Source organism: Protopterus annectens, chromosome 3.part1 (genome assembly GCF_019279795.1).
Source record: "Protopterus annectens isolate FY-2018-M chromosome 3.part1, PAN1.0, whole genome shotgun sequence".
Classification (NCBI taxonomy): Eukaryota; Metazoa; Chordata; order Ceratodontiformes; family Protopteridae; genus Protopterus; species Protopterus annectens.
In genome coordinates this window covers 121,901,299-121,925,833 of record NC_056732.1, presented here as the reverse complement: position 1 = coordinate 121,925,833, position 24,535 = coordinate 121,901,299, and the positions used below count along the sequence as shown (strand labels likewise).

Below are 24,535 nucleotides of genomic sequence, written 5' to 3'. Positions count from 1 at the left end.
CTGAATCTTGGTGGCTGCACTTGTAAGAAGTCTTTAACAGTTTGCATAGACTTAGCTTTGTCTTCCATTTTCTTTAAAACCTCTTCTGCCTTAATACCAAACAGAGAATCATGCTATAAAGGTGCATCTATCAATTTAGCTTTAACATGATCAGCCAAATTTTGTTCCTTTATCCAGGCATGCCTCCTAATCACAGATCCAGTAACTGCGGCCCTGCAGGAGGCCTCTAAAGAATCAAAACCACATTGCAAAGTATGCTTTCCAACCTGTTCAGCTGCATGCAATAATTCCTGCAATTCTTTATTTTCTGCACATTCTGAAATCAACATCATTTTCTGTTTCAGCAATCCCATAACATGTTGCTGGTACTTAAGCATATGAAACTGACAGTTTAAGGCCCTGATTGCCAAGGTTGCAGATGTATAAACCTTTTTTTCCCCATCTGTCCAGTGCTCTTGAATCTCTGTCAGAGGGGGTAGGATTTTTTGCTGTTGAGACCTTAACTCCCTTTGGGCCCTGTGAAATAGTTTCAGGGTCAGCAGCAGGGTTTCTAAATAAAATTTTATGTGAGTCAAGGACCCTGTAATATCTGTCCGGCTTACTGGGAGCCGGAGGTAATGAGTCAGGGGTCAAGCTTGACTCTGAAAACACATCATCCACAATGTCTAAAACAGAAGGAATGGCTAAAGGCTTGTGCTGAGGGAGAAGAAAGAAATCCCTAAGCCTCTTTTTTGATTCTGAGAAGTCTTGACTCTCCCAGTGAAAACGCTCCCTCAAAGTATGCAAGGTTTCTCCAAATGAATAATCCTCAGGAGGAGAAGAAGATGGAACAGACTCCTCAGCATCTGAATCCTCATAGGGAGGTATAGATAATTCCTGATCAGAAGAAATAGAAACCTGATCTGAAGGTTCATAATCAGTGTCTTGCCTAGGCCTCTTATCTGAAGGGGGATGGGTACCCCTGATCAAGGTAATAAGGTCTTCAGCCATTTTGATCACCTGTTTTTTAGGCATAGAGGCCTGTGCACGTGGCTCATGCATCAGTTTTTTAGTTTTAGAAGCTGTTTCGGTCTTTGGTTTTGCAGCTGTCATCGGTTTGATATACAAATGTTGAGGTCTGAATACACCCTCAGAAGCCGGTGCCTGTTCAGCGGCTCTGGACCCATCTGAGGGAGATACATCCGTCGGTCCAATACCTTGAGAAACTTGTGGCATGCTGGACTCCACATGGGTGTCGATAGAGGCCTGCGACTCGAAGGTAGCTGGTATCAGGGGCTGCAAAAGTGCCTCACTGAGTACCGGCAACTGGCTTAGGAGAAGCGTCGTCGGTTTTGGATCTCCACTGCCTTTCTCTGTCCTTTTCTTTGCGTTTTTTATGTACTCCGGTAGTCAGATTGCTATCCAACGACATTTCTGGGTAGTTAAATCTGTTTCCAAAATACTTTGATGCAAAAATATACAGACGCTTAATAGTGCGCTGGTTAAATCTAGCACAAAACCGACAGCCAGGCATGTTGTGATCAGGGCCTAGGCAAGGAATACAGTACAAATGGAAATCTTTATGAGGTATTTGCTTCCCACAAGTAATACAATTATTAACTTTTTCTGGCATCGGTAAAAAGCAAGAAAAAAAGTTTCCAACGGTGTACTTAGCTTTAGTGAAGACTTCGGTTCTGAAACTCAAACTGGAATAGTTCAGTAGTTGGCCAACCGGCACTTGCGAAATGTTTCTGCTTCGGGCACCGTGCGGCAAGAAAGACTGGAGAAAATGGCGTCGGCTGCATGTTTTATACCCCTGACGACCTGACATCATGGAAGAGAAGACAGCAACTGACGAGGACCCAAGACTTTGGAATTCAAGCCGACTGCAGGCAACCTGCCAGCAGATTACCCAAATGTAATGACTGCAACAGTGAAACACAAAGAACATCTCTGCTTCAGGCACCGCGCAGCAAGAAAGCCTGATGAAAATGGCGTCAGCTGCATGTTTTACACCCCTGACAACCTGACGTCATGGAAGAAGGGACAACAACCGACGCAGGACCCAAGACTTTGTTAATCAGGCTGACTGAGGGCAACTTGCCAGCAGATTGCCCAAATGTAATGACTGCAACAGTGAAACACGAAGAACATCCACAGGACCAGTAAAAGTACCCATGTTCTTGCTGACAAAGTAGCCTGTTTGTCATTAAACACTGATGGAAAAAGTTGGTCGGAAGACAAGTTGTCACTCTAATGTTCACAAGTAGTACATATACTTGCACTTCCCATCACAGTCCCCTTGTTAGCCTGAGGAACCTTATAAACTCTACTTGCCTTAACAAGAATGTTAAAGGCATATGAAGTCCTCCACAATTCAGAAGGCCCTTTTCAAAGAAGAGGATAAACGAAGTAAGAATGAAGGCAAGTTGTCACCATGCATATAAAAGCATCAAAATACACTTAAAATACCTTAAAATATAACTCTTTAATTTCACACACACACACAAACACACACACACACACACACACACACACACACACACACACACACTAAAAACAGCCTATTTTTACACAAGTGCCGTACAACTAGTTTGTTATCTCAAGCTACTAAAAATAACTGTCTGATAAGACATCTCGGCTAAATTGTCAGAACGGTAAATTATCATTATTCTTAGAGAGACCCAGTCCCAACTGCTGAAAAAAAAAAAAAAAAAAAAAAAAAAAAAAAATTTTTGTATGGAAGGGTACTCCAAAAAGGACTTACCTACCAGACATGGACGATTGGAGACAACTGTAAATTCTGTGAAACACAGAAGTGCTCTCTCTCAGGGGCGTCAAAAAAGTAATGAAGAAACTGGCACCCAGGTTGCTGTTTTCTCCCTGTGGAACTCAAGGCACAGCGCATGTATGGAAGAAAGGCAGAGACTTTTTGAAGACTGGCTAGCCATTATATCCTGAGCAAGATACAACCCAAACAGCTACATGCTACTGCAGCAGTGAGAATGCTGAACATCTTAACATTGCTCAAGCAGACATCACTCTCACAACAGTGACATGCAAGTATGGGGGGGGGGGGGTCATATCTGACCAGGAGGGGGAATTTATAACAGAGACTGGGTGTTCTGCAGCAGAAGACTCAAATGTTACCACAACTGCAACAATGAACAACATGATGAACACTTTCATGTACAGTGCTCACAGACATCTGGCCTCATGCAAAAGATTATCTGAGAGCAAGGAAAACCGTACCAATGGCAGATTTTGCATCTGCCTCCTTTAGTGCCCCAGTATGAAGGGAGGAAAATGCTCAGCACGTACCATCAGTTATCTTCTAACAAAGTATGTCTGAGCTTATGTCACATAGCAACCCTTCAAAAGTCATGCCGTATTTTTACGTGGCAGAACAGGAAGGAAAATTGTATGGGGATCAGAGGCATGCAGTCTCCACTTCAGACAATTTTTTTAATTAGTTAAGGGAAGAAGTTCATCAGCATATCAGTTCTATTAATAAAAACACTCAAAATTGCTTCAGCAGAAATGTGTTACCTTAAACTGAATTTCATTGTTAAAAATAAAGCATCTCAGCACATGATACAGTAGCACTACTGTGTGAGGAAGAGTAGAGCAGGTGCTGAGATGCCTCATTGCACTGCGCCAAATGACTAATGAAAAATTATTTTCTGCTTTTACTGAACAAAATAAGAATGAAGTATCTCAAGTTGAGCAGACTTCATACCTGCAAAAAGAAGAAAGTGTTCTTAGCTGCTAACAGGGAAAAAAACAAATCAGTCTATAAATCCATGGTTACTGCTGTGTGGAATACAGAGCAACAGGCTCATTCTTCTTTGTGAGAATCTGATGTCATTAAATTTGCAATAATTAATGCCCTAATAATTATCCAAATAATTCTCTAATAAACATTAAATACTTAAAGTTACTCAGCAAAAAGGTGTACAAAAGCTAAAACATTAAGTTAATCAACCATGTAACAAGAATGTTAAAGGCATATGCAGTACAGAATTAAAACTTTAAACAAACACAAACACATACCAAATGGTTCTATGAACTGGTACAGCTTTTCTCCTATTTCTATAGCTTCTGTATACTGACGCAGGTGATACAGAATTACAGCCTGGTTGTAATACAGCATACTGTTTTCAACATCATCCAACCCATCCATTTCTTCACTAGCAGAATGAACCTTAAAAATCAAAGCATAAAATTCATTAAACGCAAAAAAATACTTTAGATTGGGCATTAATTCAGACGTATGAGCAACATCAAAACTAATCTGTCTAAAGTGCTGATGTTCCAGCTTCAGTTATGTGAACAATGGTTAATAAAAAGGACATGGGAACTTAAGCAATGGTCTCTCCCATACAATGGTGCTGCCCACAGAGCAAAGCCAACTAGCTGTGACCTCTGAAGGAAAATGCCAGAAACCTGCATGCAAGTGCCAAATTAGTTAAAGAAACAAAATATAACTTCTTATTTTTAACAGTCCTCAATCTCACTAAGTACCTTTACAGCATATGACACATCACACCCTCACCAGAAAGTAGAGTTTTGTAAATAAACTTACCAAAACAGTAAAAATTAGAATAATTACTGCTGCAGTACACTAAGCTATACAGGTTATATCTTCCTAACAATTTAAGCCAAGACCCTGACAGAATAAGCTTTGACTCTGTCTGTGATGGTTTTGTTGTGGTGAGTGTGACAAAAGGTAATAGCATGACACGATCGTTTGGAAAATCTGTTTTGACAGGGTTTTTTTCCTACTTCACAAGAAATAAGTGATCAGAAGTTCTTCTTCATCTTTTGGCTGCTCCCATTAGGGGTTGCTACAGTGGATCACCGGTCCACAGAACAAATGGCAATGGAGTTCTTACAGTGTCGAGTTGCCAGTTCGGTGTCCAACCTTTACGGAAGGTGCACACATCCACACACACACACATACCTATGGCCAATTTAGAGTGTCCAATCCACCTGCAGCATGTCTTTGGAATGTGGAAGGAAACTGGAGCACCCGGAGGAACCCCACGCGACAGCAGGGAGGACATACAGACTCCACACAGAAGGCACCCCAGATGACAATTGAACCGGAAAACATCTTACTGTGAGGTGACAATGCTAACCGCTGCACCACCACGACTGCCCAACTGATCAGACGTTCTGAAAGAGTTTATTCTTGCAAGACAGTAATCAAGTAAACATCCAAGGTAAGGAGCATCTTTTCTCCCTCACTTTTAAGTTCTGAAAAACATACAACTGGCCAGCTTCCAAATTTTCAGGGCACCTTCTATGTGCCCAAACCATTAATTACATCAAGTTCTTAGGCTTATAGGCAAGTATTGTGCTATTTTAAGCCTAGCCAATTCCCCCTTTTGCAAGCAAAATATACTATCCCATTTGGTTATACACTGGTCTTACCAATCCCATGGTTGATAATTTTATATTACCCCTAATGAAAATAACTAGGATCATACCATAGATAACCTGGGGGGCATTGTCCTGCCATGTGAGCCCCCCATGCATAGTCTGATGCATCTGTTGTTAGGGTTTGGGTGGCAGGGAGTTGAGTGAAAGGGAGTCCCTTGTTTTGGTAGCAGGCCTCTGCCCACCAAAGGAACTCTGTCCTTACGCAAGTAATGATAGGAATCATTGTTTCCAGGTCCTGAGAATGTTGACACCAGAGACTTTTTAAGTATCACTGAAGTTTCCTCATATGCAGTCTTGCATATAGAATTAGTAGAATGCAAGAGGCCGTGAACCCTTGGGCTTGCCATATTTTTCTTGCAGATAACTGGGTTTTGGTGGCCAGTAGATTGGAGTAGTTTGCCAAATTTGTTTTACTGGAGTGAGTAATGCCATCTGGGAAGTTGTGTTCAAGCTTGCTCCCGGGAATACAATCTGTTGGTTGGGTACCAGATGTGATTTCTTTTTGTTGATGGTGTACCCCAGTGAAGTTAGAAGTCTCTTTACAAATGCCAGGTGCTGTAGTAGCAATTCCTGACTGTCCGCCTGAATCGGGCAATCGTTCATGTATGGGTAAATTTGAATTATTCTCTGTCTGCAATAAGCAATGGCTGGAGCTAGGCATTTTGTGAATACCCTGGGCACAGTAGACAAGCCAAAGGGAAGTGCAGAGAACTGATAGTACATAGAGCCTGCTCTGAAATGTAGGTATTTCCTGCAAGATTCCCTTATGGGGATGTGCAGATAAGCTTCTTTTAAGTCTAGAGTTGCTAGCCAGGAGTCCTTGGCTAGCATTGGAAGCAGCTGTTGGAGACGAAGAATTTTGAATTTTGGAACCACCAGAAAGGTGTTGAGAATAGACAGATCCAGGATAGGACGCTAAGAGTTTTCTTTTCTGGGTACCAGAAATAGTCTGGAATAAAAGCCTTGCCCCCTTTGTTCTGCTGGGACAGGTTGAATAGCCTTGATATGGAGAAGAGAAAGTACTTGCTTTTGGGCCTCTGCCCACTGGTTTGGGGGAGGTCTGGCCATCCTCTTGGGGTTGGGAGTGAGTGGAAGTGGAATGGTTTGGGGGAGGTCTGGCCATCCTCTTGGGGTTGGGAGTGAGTGGAAGTGGAATCTGTATCCCTGGGAAACAATGTTTAAGACCCATCTGTCCTGGGTGATGTACTCCCAGTTTTTGGCGTGCAGAGCCAGTTTCCCTCGTAAAGGTGCAAGTACTTGGGCAAGGCTTGGAAAAGTTAAGGATAAGTCACATTGTGAGATATTAACATAGGATGGTGGCTTACTACTCCCTGTTTTGGAGATGGGAGAAAGTACAGTTTTGTACCTACCATAAATGTAGATGTCCGATAGGCATGCATCTGCAGTCCTTACAAATGGGTTGTCCTGTCGTCAGGCAGCCCTTCGGTCGGCCGGATTCCAAAGTCTGGGTCTGGCCTCGGCTGGTGTCGCACTTCACCCGACGTCATAGCTGCAGTTCTTCGGGTATAAAGGCATCAGCCGACGCCATTTTCCTCAGTGTTTCTTGCCCAAGATGCCAGGTGCCCTCTAGGAAGGCTAAATTTGGATAAATGCAAATGGTTCCAAATAGTAGAGAGCAAACAAAAAATAAGCATGTATGTACATATATACAAACAAATACACCATAAAAGATTCCCCCAGCTAGCTACAAGATGGGCAAATACCCTAGGAGTACCACAGAGGGGAAGGAGGGTGGGTAATCCTGACTGCAGATGCATGCCTATCGGACATCTACATTTATGGTAGGTACAAAACTGTACTATGTCCTTCAAGGATGCATCTGCAGTCCTTACAAATGGGTAGAATACCATAGCCAAACTGGGGGAGGAGGAGAAATAAGATTATGGTGTAGTTAAGATCCCTTGCAAAACAGCAGTGGCAAAACCTGCTCGGGATCTGGAGTATAACGGTAAATTATAATGCTTGGCAAATGTATGCACGGAGCTCCAAGTAGCAGCCTCTAAAATGTCTTTGATAGCCACTCCTCGTAAAAAAGCTGTGGAAGTGGCTGTAGCCCTTGTAGAGTGAGGCCTGATGTTTTCTGGAGTTTTCTTCCCATGGTAGGAGTAACAAAATCTAATGCAATTTCCTATCCACTTAGAGATTGTCTGTTTTGAAATTGCTTTTCCTTCCATTCCTGTTGCATATGCTACCAGTAGCTGGTCAGTTTTTCTGTTGCTCTTGGTCCTGTCCAGGTAGTAACGTAATTGTCTATGTACATCCAAGGTATGCAACAGTCTTTCTCCCCTGTTCTGTGGGTTGGGGAAGAATGTAGGTAGGTGGATAGCTTGATTTAAAGATACCCTGGAGACCACCTTTGGCATAAAAGTAGGATTAGTTCTCATGCACACTCTAGCTTGATGGAAGATCAGGAAGGGCTGTACTGCCATTAATGCCTGTAGCTCAGATACCCTTCTTGCTGAAGTGATTGCAAGCAGGAAAGCAGTTTTCCATGATAAGTATTGTAATTCTGCTGTTGCTGCTGGTTCGAAAGGAGGCAGTGTCAACTTTTCTAGCACAAAGTTCAAGTCCCATGCTGGCAATGGTGGCTTCCTAGGTGGTTTTACATTTTTAATTCCTCTCAGAAACTGCCTGAGCAGAGGATGTGAGAAGACTGGAGGATCCAAGTTGTATTCTGCTGAAATGGCTGATGCATGAATCTTAATGGAAGCATAGGACAGGCCGTTGTGGAAGAGCTCTGCCAAGTATTCCAGGATGTTAGCTATGTTTACCAGTGACACATTCTCTCCTTTTGCTGTACTCCAAATGAGATATCTTTTCCATTTTGCTGAATAATTTTTTTCTTGTTGAGGGTCTGCGAACCTCCAAGATAATGTCTTTAACCCTTTGAGATAAATCTGGGTTATTTGGTCTTATGCAATGTTCCAGGCAGCCAGCTGCAGTGTTTTCAGGTTTGGATGCAGGGTTTTGAAGTTGTTCTGTGTTAACAGCAAGGGAACTAGGGGCAGATGCCATATTTGTTCCCGAGACATACTCCTCAGTAATGGGTACCAATGTTGCCTTGGCCAGTCTGGAGCTATCAGGATGATCCTTGGACGGTCTTCTTTGATCTTCAATAGCACCTTGTGCATCAAAGGAAGAGGTGGGAATGCATATGCTGTCAGGTTTTTCCAACTGAAAGATAGGGAGTCCACTTTCCAAGCAAGTGGGTGGTACGTCCTTGTGCAGAATTGTTTCAGTTGGTGATTGTGTGGGGATGCAAATAAGTCTATTTCTGGTAGTCCCCATTTCCTTGTAATGGTTTTGAAGATGTCCGGATGCAGCATCCATTCGTGGGCATCCGTGGCAGTTCTGCTTAGGATGTCTGCTAGTATATTTTCTTTTCCTGGCACAAAAATTGCTTGTAACTGAATGTTGAAGCTCAGTGCCACATTCCAGAGGTCCATTGCCATCCGGCATAGAGGGTATGAATGTGTGCCTCCCTGTTTGTTGATGTACCATATAACTGTGGTGTTGTCCGTCCTTATCAGCAGTTGACCCTGTCGAAGAAATGGTCTGAATGCCTGAATTGCCAGTTTTACTGCCAGCATTTCCTTTTGATTTATGTGTAGGTGCAGCTGGTCTTGAGTCCATAAGCCTTGTATGCACTTGTCCAGCATGTGTGCCCCCCAACCGAGGTCTGAAGCGTCTGTTGTGATGGTCTGGCTTGGTTGAGTGCTGTGGAAGGGCAGTCCCTTGTTTGTTTGACAAGCCTGAGCCCACCATTGGAATTCTTGCTTCAGGCATGGAATTGTTGGAATTTGGGTTTCTAGGCTGTGCTTGTGCTGAGACCATAAATTCCTTAGGTACCACTGTAACTTTCTCATATGTAGTCTGGCATGTGGAATCAATATTATGCAGGATGCCATGTAACAGAGAGCTTGTAGGACTTTTCTTGCTGTTAGCTGGTTCTGCTTTGTTAATGCCATGAAGTAGAAAGGGAGTTGCTCCTGCTTTTCTACTGTCAGGAATGCCATTTGTTTTGATGTGTCCAGATCTGCACCCAAGAAGGTTATCCTTTGGGATGGTATCAGCCTTGACTTTTTTATATTGACTGTGTATCCCAGGGCTTGTAGTAGATGAATGACCCTTTGCAAATCTTTTGTTAATTTGTTTTGGTTGTCCGCTTGTAACAGGCAGTCGTCCAGGTAAGGGTAAATTTGAATTCCCTGAAGCCTGCAATGAGCAATTACTGATGCCAGGCATTTCGTGAATACTCTGGGCGCAGTAGATAAGCCAAAGGGCAATGCTGAGAATTGATAATGCTCTGATCCTGCAAGAAATCTGAGGTATCTTCTGCAATTTGGTCGTATGGGGACGTGCAGGTATGCCTCCTTGAGATCTAGAGTTACCAGCCAAGACTCCTTGCCCAGCATGGGAAGAAGCTGCTGTAGGGTCAGCATTTTGAATTTTGGAACAATGAGGTATGTGTTTAATGCGGACAGGTCGAGAATAGGCCTCCATTGGTTTTCTTTTCTTGGTACCAGGAAAAGTCTGGAGTAAAATCCTTGCCCTTGTTCCATAGATGGTACCCTTTCTACAGCTCTCATCCTTAGTAAGTGAGCTATTTGTTGTAGAGCTTCTGTCTTCTGATTTGGAGGTAGGTTTGGCATTCCTCTCTTCCTTGGTAGAGTATGGAAGTGAAACCTGTAACCTTGGTCTATTGTCTGTAAAATCCATTTGTCTCCTGTGATGTAATGCCAGTTTACTGAAAATAAGGCTAGCTTCCCGCCTAAGGGTGCCTCTAGTTGTTCCCTGGTAGGCGGTGCCAGAGCCAAGTCACTGTGATTGTCCTGTGGAAGTGGTGGTGGTGGCTGGATCTGTGGCTGTACCTCGCTGGTTGTTAGCCTGCCACTGACGTCCCCTGTAGGCACCTCTGGATTGACCCCTGCCTCTTGAGCGTCTATACCTGCCTCTCGGAGCTCTGGAGGTGTCTGGAAAGGACAAATTCTTGGAAGGCCAGTTCCTGCTAAACCTTGGAGGCTGGACCTGCAAGAAATCCTTGACTGTCTGGACAGATTTTGCTTTCTCTTCCACCTTCTTCAGCACCTGCTGTGCAGGGGAGCCAAACAAATTGAGCTTATCCATGGGAGCATCTAGGAGCTTTGATTTAACATGGTCTGGTAAGGACTGTTCTTTTAACCATGCATGTCTTCTGATCACTGTGCCAGTCATGGCTGATCTAAAGGAAGCCTCCAGTGCATCATAGCCGCATTTTAAGGAATGATTACTGACCTGCTGAATGTTATGCACCATTTCCTGTACAGATTTTTGTCTAATGGTTCATCCGAGGACAGTTATTTAGTTAACTGGTCTAACATAAACTCCTGATACTGAATCATGTGGAATTGACAGTTCAAGGCCCTAGCTGAAAGAGTAGCAGAAGTGCAAACTGTTTTACCCCATCTCTCTAAGGCCCTAGATTCCCTTTCAGAGGGAGGGTTTTTGGTAGAGCTAGCTGCTACAGCGTTGGGTCCCTGGGAGATAGTTTCGGGATCTGCAAAAAGGGCCTTATACAAATGATAATGTGTGTCCGGAACCCTGTAGTACCTATCGGGCTTAGCAGGGGCCGGAGGAAGAGAATCAGGAGCAGTCCAAGCATCATTAAAAGCATCATCCACAACAGTAAGTACTGGAGGAATGGCTAAAGGCCTATGCTGTGGCAAATGCAAAAAGGTTCTAAGCCTTTTCCTAGAGTCTGAAAAATCCTGGCCCTGCCATTGAAATTGTTCTCTCATAGCATGCAAGGTTTCCCCAAAAGAAAATTCCTCAGGCGGAGAGGCAGAAGGAATGGACTCTTCTGCATCAGAGTCCTCATAAGGAGAAAAAGGGGCCTCTGGAGGGTCTGAATTATCTGATTCATCAGAGGAGCCATCTGGCTCAGGGGGCTCTACTCTAGTCCTCTTCTCTGGAGGTGGGTGAGAGGCCCTGTCTGGATGTGGTTGGGATCCCCGGATCAAAGAAATGAGATCCTCTGCTAGACTAAGCATTTGTGAACTAGAACTGGGCCTGTGAGAGGGAGTCTTAGCAGGCACAGTTTTGGTAGTTTTTGCTGCTTTAGCCCTGGCAAAGGCCTTAATCGACATGGATGCAGGAGGCCTAGCAGCTCCACGTGCAGGGGTAGAAATATCCAAAGGGATAGTATCTGATAAATCCTGTGAACCTGCAGGAGCAGGTGGAATTTCAGTAGCAGATTCAGTCAAGCTGGATGAGGCCTCGGTAAGTGGCAAGCTTTCGGCCGAAGAACCGTGGACTCGGTTTCAGCCGAAACCGAGACACTCGCGGTTGGCTTAACCGTGGTTTCGGCCGAAACTGCGGACCGCGAGTGTCGGTCCTTTTCCTTGCGTTTTTTAGAAATTTGCATAGTCGGAGTATCCGACGGCATAATGTAAGCAAAAGCGGAGCCGAAAAACTCTTCAGCAAATTCAGACCGACGTCTAAGCGTTCGTCGGTTGAAAGAAGCACAGGCTAGACAAGCTGCTACGTCGTGGTCTGGGCCTAAGCAAGGTAAGCAGTAAGAGTGGAAATCTTTATGAGGTATTTGTTTCCCACAATTTAAACAGTTATTCACTTTTTCTGACATCGGCTGAGGCAAGAAAGAGTCCCCAACGGGGTACTTAGCTTTTTAGAAGTCTTCGGTACTTGTAGTAGTAATCTCTGGTTCTGACCGACCGGCACTTGCGAACAGCTTCTGCTTCGGGCGCCACGCGGCAAGAAAGACTGAGGAAAATGGCGTCGGCTGATGCCTTTATACCCGAAGAACTGCAGCTATGACGTCGGGTGAAGTGCGACACCAGCCGAGGCCAGACCCAGACTTTGGAATCCGGCCGACCGAAGGGCTGCCTGACGACAGGACAACCCATTTGTAAGGACTGCAGATGCATCCTTGAAGGACATCTCCATTGTGCATGCCTTGAGACTGTAGTCTTGGTGGTTTGCTGCCCCTGGATTTGGACTGAGAAGGTCAGGGAGGAACTGGAAAAGACTAGTTTTTGAAAGGCCAATGCCTACTGAATCTAGGTGGCTGTACCTGTATAGATTTAGCTTTTTCCTCCACCCTTTTGAGGACGTCTTCTGCTTTATTGCCAAATAGAAGCTCTTGGTTTAATGGTGCATCTAGTAATTTTGCTTTGACATGATCTGGCAAGGTTTGTTCCTTAAGCCAAGCATGCCTTCTAAGAACAGACCCAGTGACAGCAGCCCTGCAAGGTGCTTCTAAGGCATCAAAACCACACTGCAAAGTATGTTTGCCAACTTGGTTAACAGAATGCATTAACTCTTGTAAATCTTTATGTTCTGCACAATCAGGAATCAACATCATTTTCTGTTTAAATAGTTCCATAATTTGTGGCTGACACTTTAACACATGAAACTGGCAATTTAAAGCCCTGATGGCAAGAGTAGCAAAGGTGTATACCTTCTTACCCTATTCTGTCTAAAGCCCTAAAATCCCTGTCCGAAGGGGTAGGATTTTTGGCCGTCATAGCCTTAATGCCTTTAGGTCCCTGGGAAATGGTCTCTGGATCCGCAGTAGGATTCTTAAAGAGGAATTTCTGAGAGTCAGGTACTCTATAGTACCTGTCAGGTTTCCTGGGAGCTGGAGGCAAAGTATCAGATGTAAGGATGGATTCCAAGAAGACATCTACAATTTCCAGAAAAGGGGGGATAACTAGAGGCCTGTGCTGAGGCAAGTTTAAAAATTCCCTTAGTCTCTTTTTGGACTGAGAGTAATCCTGGCTCTCCCAGCAGAAATGCTCCCTAAATGTATGCAGGGTTTCACCAAAAGAAAAATCTTCTGTTGCGGAAGCAGAGGGAATGGAATCCTCTGCATCAGAATCCTCATAGGTAGATAAGGGTATGTCCTGATAATCAGAAGGGTCACAGTTATCAGAATCCTGATCTGAAGAATCAGAAGGAAATTCGGTTCTTGATCTTTTTGAGGGGGGAGGCTGACTTCCCCTAATTAAAGTAATAAGGTCTTCTGCCATTCTAAGCATTTGTTTTTGTGGCATGCGGGCCTGAGAATGCACTTTGGTAGTCGGTTTCCTGGGCGTAGTGTGAACTATAGGCCTGAGAAATTCGGCATTTTTGGCTCTGGCATCCCTGTCCGAAGGGGTGAGATTCTTAGCTGTAGTTGCTTTGATACCTTTAGGGCCCTGGGAGATGATCTCTGGGTCAGCAGTAGGATTTTTGAAAAGAAATTTGTGAAAGTCAGGAACTCTGTAGTACCTGTCTGAACTGGATTCCATAAAGACATCATCCACAACATCCAAGACTGGGGCTACTGCTAAAGGCCTGTGCTGTGGCAAATCTAGAAATTCCCTGAGTCTCTTTTTGGACTGAGGATAGTCTTGGCATTCCCAGTGGAAATGCTCTCTTAAAGTATGTAAGGTTTCACCAAAAGAAAAATCCTCTGGAGGAGAAACAGAGGGAATGGATTCCTCTGCATCTGAATCCTCATAAGCACATAAAGCCATGTCATCATAATCCAATACCGCAGAATCGTAGGACTCTTGGTCTGTTAAAGCTGCTGGGGACAGGTCTCTTTTTCTCTTAGCATGGGAAGGCTGGCTTCCCCTAATCAACATAATAAAGTCATCTGCCATTTTAAGCATTTGATGCTGTGGCAAGGAAGCAAGTGCTTGAGTTTGGGTCGTTGTTTTTTTTTAGGCGTAGCTCGTATTCTTGGCCTTAGAAACTCTGTAGTTTTAGACAGAAGTGAAGATGCAAAATAAGTCGTCAGTTTGTGTAGAATATCAGTAGTGTGAAGAAAGTACAGTTTTGTACCTACCATAAATGTAGATGTCCGAACTGGATAGCATCTGCAGTCATAACAACCGGGGTTGTCCTGTTGTCAGGCAGCCCTTCAGTCGGCTGGATTCCAAAGTCCGGGTCCGGCTTCGGCTGATGTCGCACTTCACCCGACGTCATCTCTGTTGGTCTTCGGGTATAAAAGCATCAGCCGACGCCATTTTCCTCAGTGTTTCTTGCCCCAGATGCCAGTTGCCCTCTTGAAGGCTAAAATTTGGATAAATGCCAATGTTTCCAAAAAGATAGAGGTAAACACAAAAATAAGCATGTATGTACATATATACAAACAAATACACCATAAAAGACTCCGCCCACCAGCTAGCTATTAGGAGGGTAAACACACTAGGAGTACCACAGAGGGAAGGAGGGAGGTAATCCTGACTCCAGATGCTATCCAGTTCGGACATCTACATTTATGGTAGGTACAAAACTGTACTATGTCCTTCATGGATGCATCTGCAGTCATAACAACTGGGTAGAATACCATAGCCAACTAGGGCAGGAGGAAAAACTAGATTATGGTGTGTTTAGGATCCCTTGCAGTACAGCAGTGGCAAACCCTGCTCGGGATCTGGAATATAGAGGCAAATTATAATGCTTGGCAAATGTATGCACGGAGGTCCAAGTAGCCGCCTCAATAATGTCTTTGGTTGCCACTCCTCGTAAGAAGGCTGTGGTAGTGGCTGTTGCCCTTGTAGAATGAGGTCTTATGTTCTGTGGAATTGGTTTTGCATGGAAGGAGTAACAGAATCGTATGCAATTTCCTATCCATTTGGAGATTGTCTGTTTGGAAATAGCTTTTCCTTCCCTTCCTGTTGCATAGGCTACAAAAAGCTGGTCAGTTTTTCTGCTACTTTTTGTTCTGTCCAGGTAGTAGCGTAGCTGTCTATGCACATCCAAGGTATGCAGTATTCTTTCCCCTCTGTTTTGTGGGTTGGGAAAGAAGGTAGGTAGGTGGATTGCCTGGTTTAAAGACACTCTGGATACCACCTTAGGCATAAATGTAGGATTAGTCCTCATGGACACTCTATCTTGGTGGAAGATTAGGAAGGGCTGTACTGCCATTAGGGCCTGAAGTTCAGAAACCCTCCTGGCTGAGGTTATTGCCAGTAAGAAAGCAGTTTTCCACAACAGATGCTGTAGGTCTGCTGTTGCTGCTGGTTCAAAAGGTGATAGTGTCAACTTTTCTAGTACAAAGTTCAAGTCCCAAGCTGGCAATGGTGGTTTCCTTGGAGGTTTTACATTCTTGATTCCTCTGAGGAACTGCCTGAGTAAAGGATGTGAAAAGACAGGTGGATCAAAGCTGTATTCTGCTGATATAGCTGATGCATGTATCTTGATGGAGGAGTAGGACAGGCCTGTATGTAGAAGTTCTGCCAAATACTCCAGAATGTTAGGCATATCTATGTTTGACACATCTTTTCCTCTTTCAGTACTCCAAATGACAAACCTTTTCCATTTTCCTGCATAGTTCCTTCTTGTTGAAGGTCTGCGGGCTTCAAGAATAATATCTTTAACTCTTTGGGAAAGTTCTGGATTAGCTGCTGCTATGTGATGTTCCATGCAGTCAGTTGCAACGTTTTAGGTTTGGATGCATGATGCTGTAGTTGTTCTGAGTTAACATCAAATGCATCAGGGTATTGGCCACATATTGTTCCAAGTCATGCTCCTCAGCAGTGGGTACCAGTGTTGTCTTGGACAGTTTGGAGCTATCAGGATTATCCTTGGTCGTTCTTCCTTGATTTTTAGTAATACCTTGTGTATCAAGGGAAGAGGTGGGAATGCATATGCTGTTAGGCCTTTCCAGCTGAAGGAGAGCGAATCCACTTTCCATGCCAGTGGGTGGAATGTCCTTGTGCAGAATTTTTTGAGCTGGTGATTGAGAGGGGAAGCGAATAGATCTATCTGTGGCATTCCCCATTTCTTTGAGATGGTCTTGAAGATGTCCGGCTGTAGCATCCATTCGTGGGCATCCGATGTGGTTCTGCTTAATATGTCTGCTAGAGTATTCTCCTTTCCCGGTACAAATATTGCCTGTAATTGGATGTTGTAGCTGAGTGCCAGGTTCCACAGCTCCAAAGTCATTCTGCATAGGGGGTATGAATGAGTGCCTCCCTGTTTGTTGATGTACCACATGACTGTGGTGTTGTCTGTCCTTATCATCAACTGGCCCTCTTTGAGAAATGGTCTGAACTTTTGGATTGCCAGTTTTACTGCCAGCATTTCTTTTAGGTTGATGTGCAGGTGAAGTTGATCCTGCGTCCACAATCCTTGCACGCATTTGTCCAGCATGTGGGCCCCCCATCCTAGGTCTGAAGAGTCTGTTGTGATGGTCTGGTTTGCTTGACATCTGCGAAAGGGTAGACCTGGGTTTGACTGGCATGCCTGAGCCCACCATAGGAACTCCTGTTTTAAGCATGGAATTAGTGGAATTTCTGTTTCTAGGCTGTGCCTGTGTTGGGACCATAAATTCTTTAGGTACCACTGTAGTTTTCTCATATGTAGTCTGGCAAGTGGGACCAAGATTATGCATGATGCCATGAAGCCCAAGGCCTGCAGTACTTTTCTTGCTGTTAACTTGTTCTGTTTTGTTAGAGCCAAGAAGTAAAGAGGGAGTTCTTTTGTTTTTCTGCAGTTAGGAATGCCATTTGTCTTACTGTGTCCAATTCAGCCAGGAATGTCCTTGTTTGGGATGGTATCAGCCTTGATTTTTGTAAATTGACTGTGTATCCCAGTGCTTGTAGCAAGTAAATGACCCTTTGTAAATCTGTTGTCAGCTTGCTTTTGTTGTCCCCTTGTAGCAGGCAGTCGTCCAGGTATGGGTAAATTTGAATTCCCTGTAGTCTGCAGTGGGCGATTACTGATGCCAGGCATTTTGTGAATACTCTGGGCGCAGTAGATAAGCCAAAGGGCAATGCTGAGAATTGATAATGCTCTGATCCTGCAAGAAATCTGAGGTATCTTCTGCAGATTGGTCGAATGGGGACGTGCAGGTATGCCTCCTTGAGATCTAGAGTTACCAGCCAACACTCCTTGCCCAGCATGGGAAGAAGTTGCTGTAGGGTCAGCACTTTGAATTTTGGGACAATGATGTATGTATTTAAGGTGGACAGGTCGAGAATAGGTCTCCAACCTTTTTCCTTTCTTGGAACTAGGAGTAGTCTGGAGTAGAATCCCTTTCCTTGTTCTGTTGTTGGCACTCTTTCCACAGCTCTCATGTTTGCTAATTGCATTATCTGTTGTAGAGCTTCTGTTTTTTGATTTGGAGGTAGATTTGGCATTCCTCTTTTGACTGGTAAAGTGTGGAAGTGGAACCGGTAACCTTGATCTATGGTTTGTAAAATCCACTTGTCTTTTGTGATATAGTGCCAGTTCTTCGAAAATAAGGTTAATTTGCCGCCTAATGGAGCTGCTATTTGTTCCCTGGTAGGCGGATTTAGAGGTAAGTCACTGTGGTTGTGTTGTTGTAGTGGCAGTGGTTGTGTCTGTGCCTCTGTTGTTACCTTGCCACTGTCGTCCTCTGTAGGCACCTCCTCTGGATTGGTTTCTGCCTCTGGAACGTCTATTCCTGCCCCTTTGGGATCTTGTGGAGTCAGGAAAGGACCAATTTTTGGCAGGCCAGTTCCTGCTAAACCTTGGGGGTTGAACCTGCAAGAAATCTTTAACCGTTTGAACAGATTTTGCCTTTTCTTCTATTTTCTTCATTACCTGCTGGGCAGGTGTACCAAACAAGCTGGTCTTATCCATAGAAGCATCTAATAACTTCGCTTTAACATGATCCGGTAAGGCTTGTTCCTTTAGCCATGCATGTCTTCTTATCACTGTGCCAGTCATGGCTGATCTAAATGAAGCCTCCAGTGCATCATAGCCACATTTTAAGGAATGGTTACTAACCTGTTGTATGTTATTTACCATTTCTAATACATATTTCTTATCAATAGAGTCATCAGAGGATAGCTTTTTTGTTAACTGATCAAGCATAAACTCTTGGTATTGTATCATGTGAAACTGACAGTTTAAAGCTCTAGCTGAGAGAGTAGCTGAGGTGTAGACTTTTTTGCCCCATCTGTCTAATGACCTGGCTTCCCTTTCAGAAGGAATAGGGTTTTAGCTGTGGTCGAGGCTACTGCCCTGGGACCCTGGGATATAGTTTCGGGTCTGCAAGTGGGGCCTTGTAAAGGTGGTGATGAGTGTCTGGTACCCTGTAAAATCTGTCTGGTTTGGCAGGGGCTGGAGGTAAAGAATCTGGTGCAGAGCAGACATCATTGAAGGCATCGTCCACCACAGAGAGGACAGGAGGTATAGCTAAGGGCCTGTGCTGTGGAAGGTGCAGAAAGGTCCTAAGTCTTTTCTGGAGTCTGAGAAATCCTGCTGCTGCCATTGGAACTGCTCACATGGCATGTAAGGTTTCCCCAAAGGAGAATTCTTCTGGTGGGGAAGCAGCTGGAATGGATTCTTCAGCATCTGAGTCTTCATAATTGGAGAAAGGAGCCTCTGGCTGGTCTGTTATGTCTGATTCATCGGCAGAATCATCAGAGGACATAGGCTCGGGGCTCTGCCCTAGGCCTCTTCTCTGGGGCTGAGAGGCCCTGTCTGGGTGAGATTGAGATCCCTAATTAATGAAATTAAATCTTCTGCCAGAGTAAGCATTTGTGAACTAGAAGAGGGCCTGGTTGTAGGGGGTTTAACAGGCACTGTTTTAGTAGTTTTGGCTGCTTTAGCCCTGGCAAAGGCCTTAATGGACATGGCTGCTGGAGGCCTAGCAGCACCACGTGCTGGGGTAGAGACATCCAAGGGAATGGTGTCTGATAAGTCAGTGGCAACCACCGTAGTGGATACAATTTCTGAGGCCGATTCAAGAGAAGTAGCAGGGGCCTCAGTGGTAGTGATAGATTCAGCTGTACTTTGATCAGTTTTCTCGGTTTCGCCGAAACCGAGACACTCGCGTTTGCTTAACCATGGTTTCGCCGAAACCGCGGACATGAGTGTCGGTCTTTATCTTTGCGTTTTTAGCAGTTTGGGTAGTCGGAGGATCCGGCGGCATAATATACGCAAAACAGAACCGAAAAACTGTTCAGCAAACTCCGACCGGCGCCTAAGCGTTCGTCGGTTGAATGAAGCACAGGCGAACAGGCTGCTACGTCGTGGGCTGGGCCTAAACAAGGCAGACAATAAGAGTGGAAATCTTTATGAGGTATTTGTTTCCCACAGGTTAAACAATTATTAACTTTTTCTGACATTGGCTGAGGCAAGAAAGAGTCCCCAACGGGGTACTTAGCTTTAGAAGTCTTCGAAGTAGTATTCGGTAGAAGTAATCTCTGGATCCGACCGACCGGCACTTGCGAACAGCTTCTGCTTCGGGCGCCACGCGGCAAGAAAGACAGAGGAAAATGGCGTCGGCTGATGCTTTTATACCCGAAGACCAACAGAGATGACGTCGGGTGAAGTGCGACATCAGCCGAAGCCGGACCCGGACTTTGGAATCCGGCCGACTGAAGGGCTGCCTGACGACAGGACAACCCCGGTTGTTATGACTGCAGATGCATCCATGAAGGACATCTTCCTCAGAATCCGGTACCTGCTTAGCGGCTCCGGACCCTTCCAAGGTAGAGACATCCACAGGTTCTGTAGTCAAAGAAGAGTCTCGCTGCATACTGGACTCCGAACGGGTCTCGGTAGTGGACTGCGAATCCATAGAAGCGGGCATCAGGGGTTGTGAAAGCGCCTCACTGAGTACCGGCGAACTGGTGACTAGCTTAATGGAAGCGTCGTCGGCAGTTTTGAACTTGTGCCGTCTGTCTCTCTCTTTATCCTTACGTTTTTTTCGGAAGATCAGTAGTCGGATGGCTTACCAAACCCATTTCGGAATATGGAGTTCGAGAGCGAAAGCATTTAGCTACGATAAGGGCCCGACAATGTATAGTTCTGGCATTGAACAAAGCACAAAACCAACAGCAAGGAACGTCATGGTCTGGGCCTAAACAGGTGATGCAGTAAGAATCTTGGTGTGGTATTTGCTTTCCACAGGCGAGACAATTGTTAACTTTTTCTGACATCGGTTAGAGCAAGAAAAAAGAATCCCCAATGGGGTACTTAGCTTTAGAAGACTTCATCTTCAATTTCAGAAACAGAAACTCAGGTAGCGGCCAACTGGCACTCGTGTGAACTGCTTCTGCTTCGGGCTCCTCGGCAAGAAAGACTGGGGTAATGGTGTGGGCTGCCTGTTTTTATACCACTGACGACCTGACATCAGTCCTGGAGCAACAGCAACAGATGCAGAAATATCAAGCCTCTGGCATTCGGGCCGGCTGAGGGCTATCCCTGGAAGGATAACCCAAGTGTGATGACTGCAACAGTGAAACACGAAAAACATCCTTAATAACAGCTAACATCTCTTTTATGTTTGAGTGTTTTGGCCCATCTTTCTTGCCCTAAGCACTGTGCACTTGTATCACCATTGTCACTGCTCACCAAGCAAAGTCTGAAGAGTCTGTTGTGACTGACTGCTTTGGAGCAGGAGGGGAGAATGGGAGACCTAGGCTCAGAGAGATCTGATGTCGCCATTAAGTGACTTCCCCTTTCACAAATTCTAGGACTATGATTTGAAAAAGCAATGGGTTGATGCTGGGACCAAAGATATTTCAAGTACCATTACCTCTTTCTCATGTGGAATCCTGCAAGAGATATCTTAAGAATCACAGAATCCAAGAGATCCAAAATCCTGAGGTATTCCTGTCAGACAGAGTGAAGAAAGATTTTAGAATGTTCTCTTGGAATCCCAGTCTGGGCAGGAGATCTCTTAAACTAGGTTTGAGATTACTGACATCTTTTTAAAGCAAGCAAGTTGTCTAAATATGGAAAAACATGGATACCCTGTAGCCTGCAATGAGATGTAATAGGATCTAGACACTTAGAACACCATTGGAGCAGTGGATAGCCTAAAAGGTAAGTGGAGAAATAAATGTGATCCAGACACACAAAACCTTAAGAAATGTCTGAACTCTGAATGAATAGGAATATGATGATATGCACCTTTTAAGCCTAAGGTTACAAAAAATTCAAATGAAGAATAAGGGGTAATAGCTTGTGAACTGAAAGTACTTGTACTTTGGCATTACAAAAACAACTGATTAAAGATAGATCCAGAAATGGTATCCAGGAATTTTCTTTAACTGGCACCACAACATTCAGTAAAAACATTTCCCCAATTGAGGAGGAGAAACATCTTCTATTAAACTCCTGAGACAGCATATAATGTAAAACAGGAGGAAGGAGAGGTATATGGTCTGGCAGATGACGTGGCATCCTCTGAAAATGAGGTATTCCCTCCCACTTCCATTTGTATCCTAGATGAAGACATTCAAGACCATTTGTCTGAAACAATCTGTTACCAAAGAGTACAATGGAGATTCAGACTTTCTGGAAGGGAAAAATGGACTGCCGGCGGCGGGCAAGATCCCTTATACAGTTATTCTGATGTTTTGATCAGAACAGAGTAACTAGCTCTCTTTCTGGAACCTCCCTGCCATTGCTTTTTAAATGTCTGCTTACCAGCATTCTGTGAAGACTATATCTTTTTTCTTAACAAAATTAATTGAGGGAGCAGAAAATCCCTTAGAGAATTTAGAAAAGGAAGGAAGAAACATCTCAGAGATTCTCTGAATCAGCTTACCCCTCACATAGGTTCATAGGTTCATACTAGGCTATCTGCCCTAGGGCATTTATAAGCCTAGCCAGAATGTGTTTGGCTTTCGCCACCCATTTTAAATTTATTTTGCTATGCCCTTTTTTGAGGTTAGTATACTGTGCCTCTGTCTAACAGTGACACAGAAGTGATACCCGGGGTAAACCTACGATCTCCCATCCACTCATCAAGATTCCTCTTGAAGAGAGTCAATGAGGGGCTCTGCCTAACCTGGACTGGGATTTTATTCCAGAGTGAAGGGAGCCTCTGCGTTATGAATCTGTCCCACCAGCATGTCCTATTTATTTCAGTGCTGAGGTTCAAGTCTCTCGAGCGCGTAGCTCGATGGGATTTGGATTTTCTGAGGTGCAGCATGTCCATTAATTCCGGGTTGGACATGGCTTTATACGTCAGGCACAGATCGCCTCTGAACAGGCGGTATGCCACTGAGTAGAGCTGGAGTTTCTTTAACCGGGCAGCATATGGCATCTGTTTGAGCCCTTTGATCCTCTTGGTGAGGTACTTTTGGGGTCTTTCCAGTTGCTGCAGGTGTCTGGTAAGGTACATCCCAAAAGGGGCATTGTACTCAATTATGGGCCTGATGAGGGATGAGTAAAGAGGCACAATGACGTCCCTTGATCTAGATGTGAATCCCTTCATGATTAGGTGGGCTATATAAAATGTTTTTCTAACCACTTTGGCCACGTGGTTGTCAAATGAGAGATTGCTATCAACTTGGGTCCCCAGGTCCCTAATTACTTCTTCTGTACTTAATGGATTACCACCTATGTGGTAATTTGTGGCACTTGTTTTTGCCAAAGGGGATGACTATACACTTTTTGGCATTTAGCTTGAGGCCATGGCTCTGGCACCAGTTGTCTGTTTCTATGAGGCCCTTTGGGAGGATGCTTGTGTCGGCTGGAGAGTCTATTATGGCGCCCAGTTTGCAGTCATCTGCGAACTTGGTCAGCCACAGTCCTTCCGTGTTGGCGTGTACCTCCGAGAAATATATACCGAACAAGAGAGGTCCCAGGACTGAGCCTTGTGGGACACCACTTGTAACTGGTTTGGAGTCTGACATGGCTCCAGCAATTCTAACCATGTGGGTTCTGTCCTTGAGCCAATTTGCAATCCATCTAGTGACATAGGGGTTTATATTTAAGCTGGTGAGCTTATCTATAATGCCCGAGTGGGGTATTGTATCGAAGGCTTTTGCGAGGTCCAGGTAGGCTGTGTGGAACACCTTCCCCTCGTCAATGGCCTTGGTGACTGTTTCAAAGAAATCAACCAGGTTTAAGAGGCAGGATCTGCCCTTAACAAAGCCGAACTGGGTAGGATCCAGTGTATGTAGGTCCCCAATATCTTTATTTATGAGGTCCATGATGATCCTTTCCATAGCTTTGCAGACCAAGCTAGTCAGGCTTATGGGGCGATAGTTTCCAGGATCCGTTGAGGCACCACCTTTATGGAGAGGGACCACTGTTGCTGTACGCCCCTCTTTGGGCACATATCCTGTAGTAAGGCTGAGATTGAACAGTAGTTTTATGTTTGGGTTTAGCTCTTCTTGGAGTTCATGTAGGACGCAGCCCGGGACACCGTCCGGTCCCATTGATGCTGTGTTTTTTGCTTTGGAGAGGGTGGCTCTTACCTGAGCATCTGAGATGTCAGGGGGGCAGCACTCTGCTGGGATAGATATTTGGTGGGGGGGGGGGGAGTTTGCGCTGAACCTGTCAGCTAGGATGTTGGCAATGTCTGTGGGTTCGGTGTATTTTTTGTCATTTTGGACTAATTCTGAGCATATCTGGGAATTACCACCCAGGTTCCTAACATAACTAAAGAAAGTCTTGTGATTATCCTTAGTGTCCTGTGCAATTTTTCTCTCAAAGCTGGCCTTAGACAATTTTATGTATGCCCGTAGTTTTTTGCTAATACTGATCAGTGATGCCTTCCCTTTTTGGGATTTTGCTCTATCATTTAGTAGCTTCCTCCATCTATTGTATAGTTTGTTTATGGCTGGGGTCCACCAGACAGGACGTCTGCCTTTGGAGGATTGGGTCTTGGTTTTATTTGGGATCGCATGATCCATGCATTCCTGAAGGTGTTCATAGAATGCGTTTATAAAGGATTCTGCGGTCTGGGCCGTATTTTCCACAGGCCCGGGGGCTTTGAAGGATTCCACCTCAGTTTTGAGGAGTGTGAAATTTGCTTTAGAGAAGTTTTTCACTGTGGTTTTCTGGGCAGGGGGTGGGGTCGGGATGTGAATATCCAGTGAGATTAGTTTATGGTCTGATCTTACCAGTGAGGGATACACTTCTGGTCTGGAGCATAGAGTCCCCATGTTGGTGATGATCAGGTCCAGTATGTTTTCCCCTCTTGTGGGAGTGGTAACAAGTTGTTCCATAGCATTTGAGTTTATAAATTCAAGGAACCTTTGGGCTAGGGTGTTGGAGCTACAGTAATGCTCCCAGTCTATGTTTGGGTAGTTGAAGTCGCCCAATATAATGGTGTTTGGAGAGACCTTCATATTTTCCAGTGTTCTCAGGAAGGCCAAGTTGG

General features: G+C 44.6%; 1 protein-coding gene across 1 annotated transcript in view; it reads right to left on the bottom strand.

Annotated features, from left to right (window-relative positions):
* The window catches only part of CNOT10 (CCR4-NOT transcription complex subunit 10), a 2,007,836-nt gene that overhangs the window by 1,571,616 nt on the left and 411,685 nt on the right, over positions 1-24,535 (bottom strand). The window contains exon 5 of the mRNA XM_044066643.1: positions 4,033-4,183. Within this exon, the coding sequence (XP_043922578.1) occupies positions 4,033-4,183 (151 nt within the window). The remainder of the gene's footprint in view (positions 1-4,032; positions 4,184-24,535) is intronic.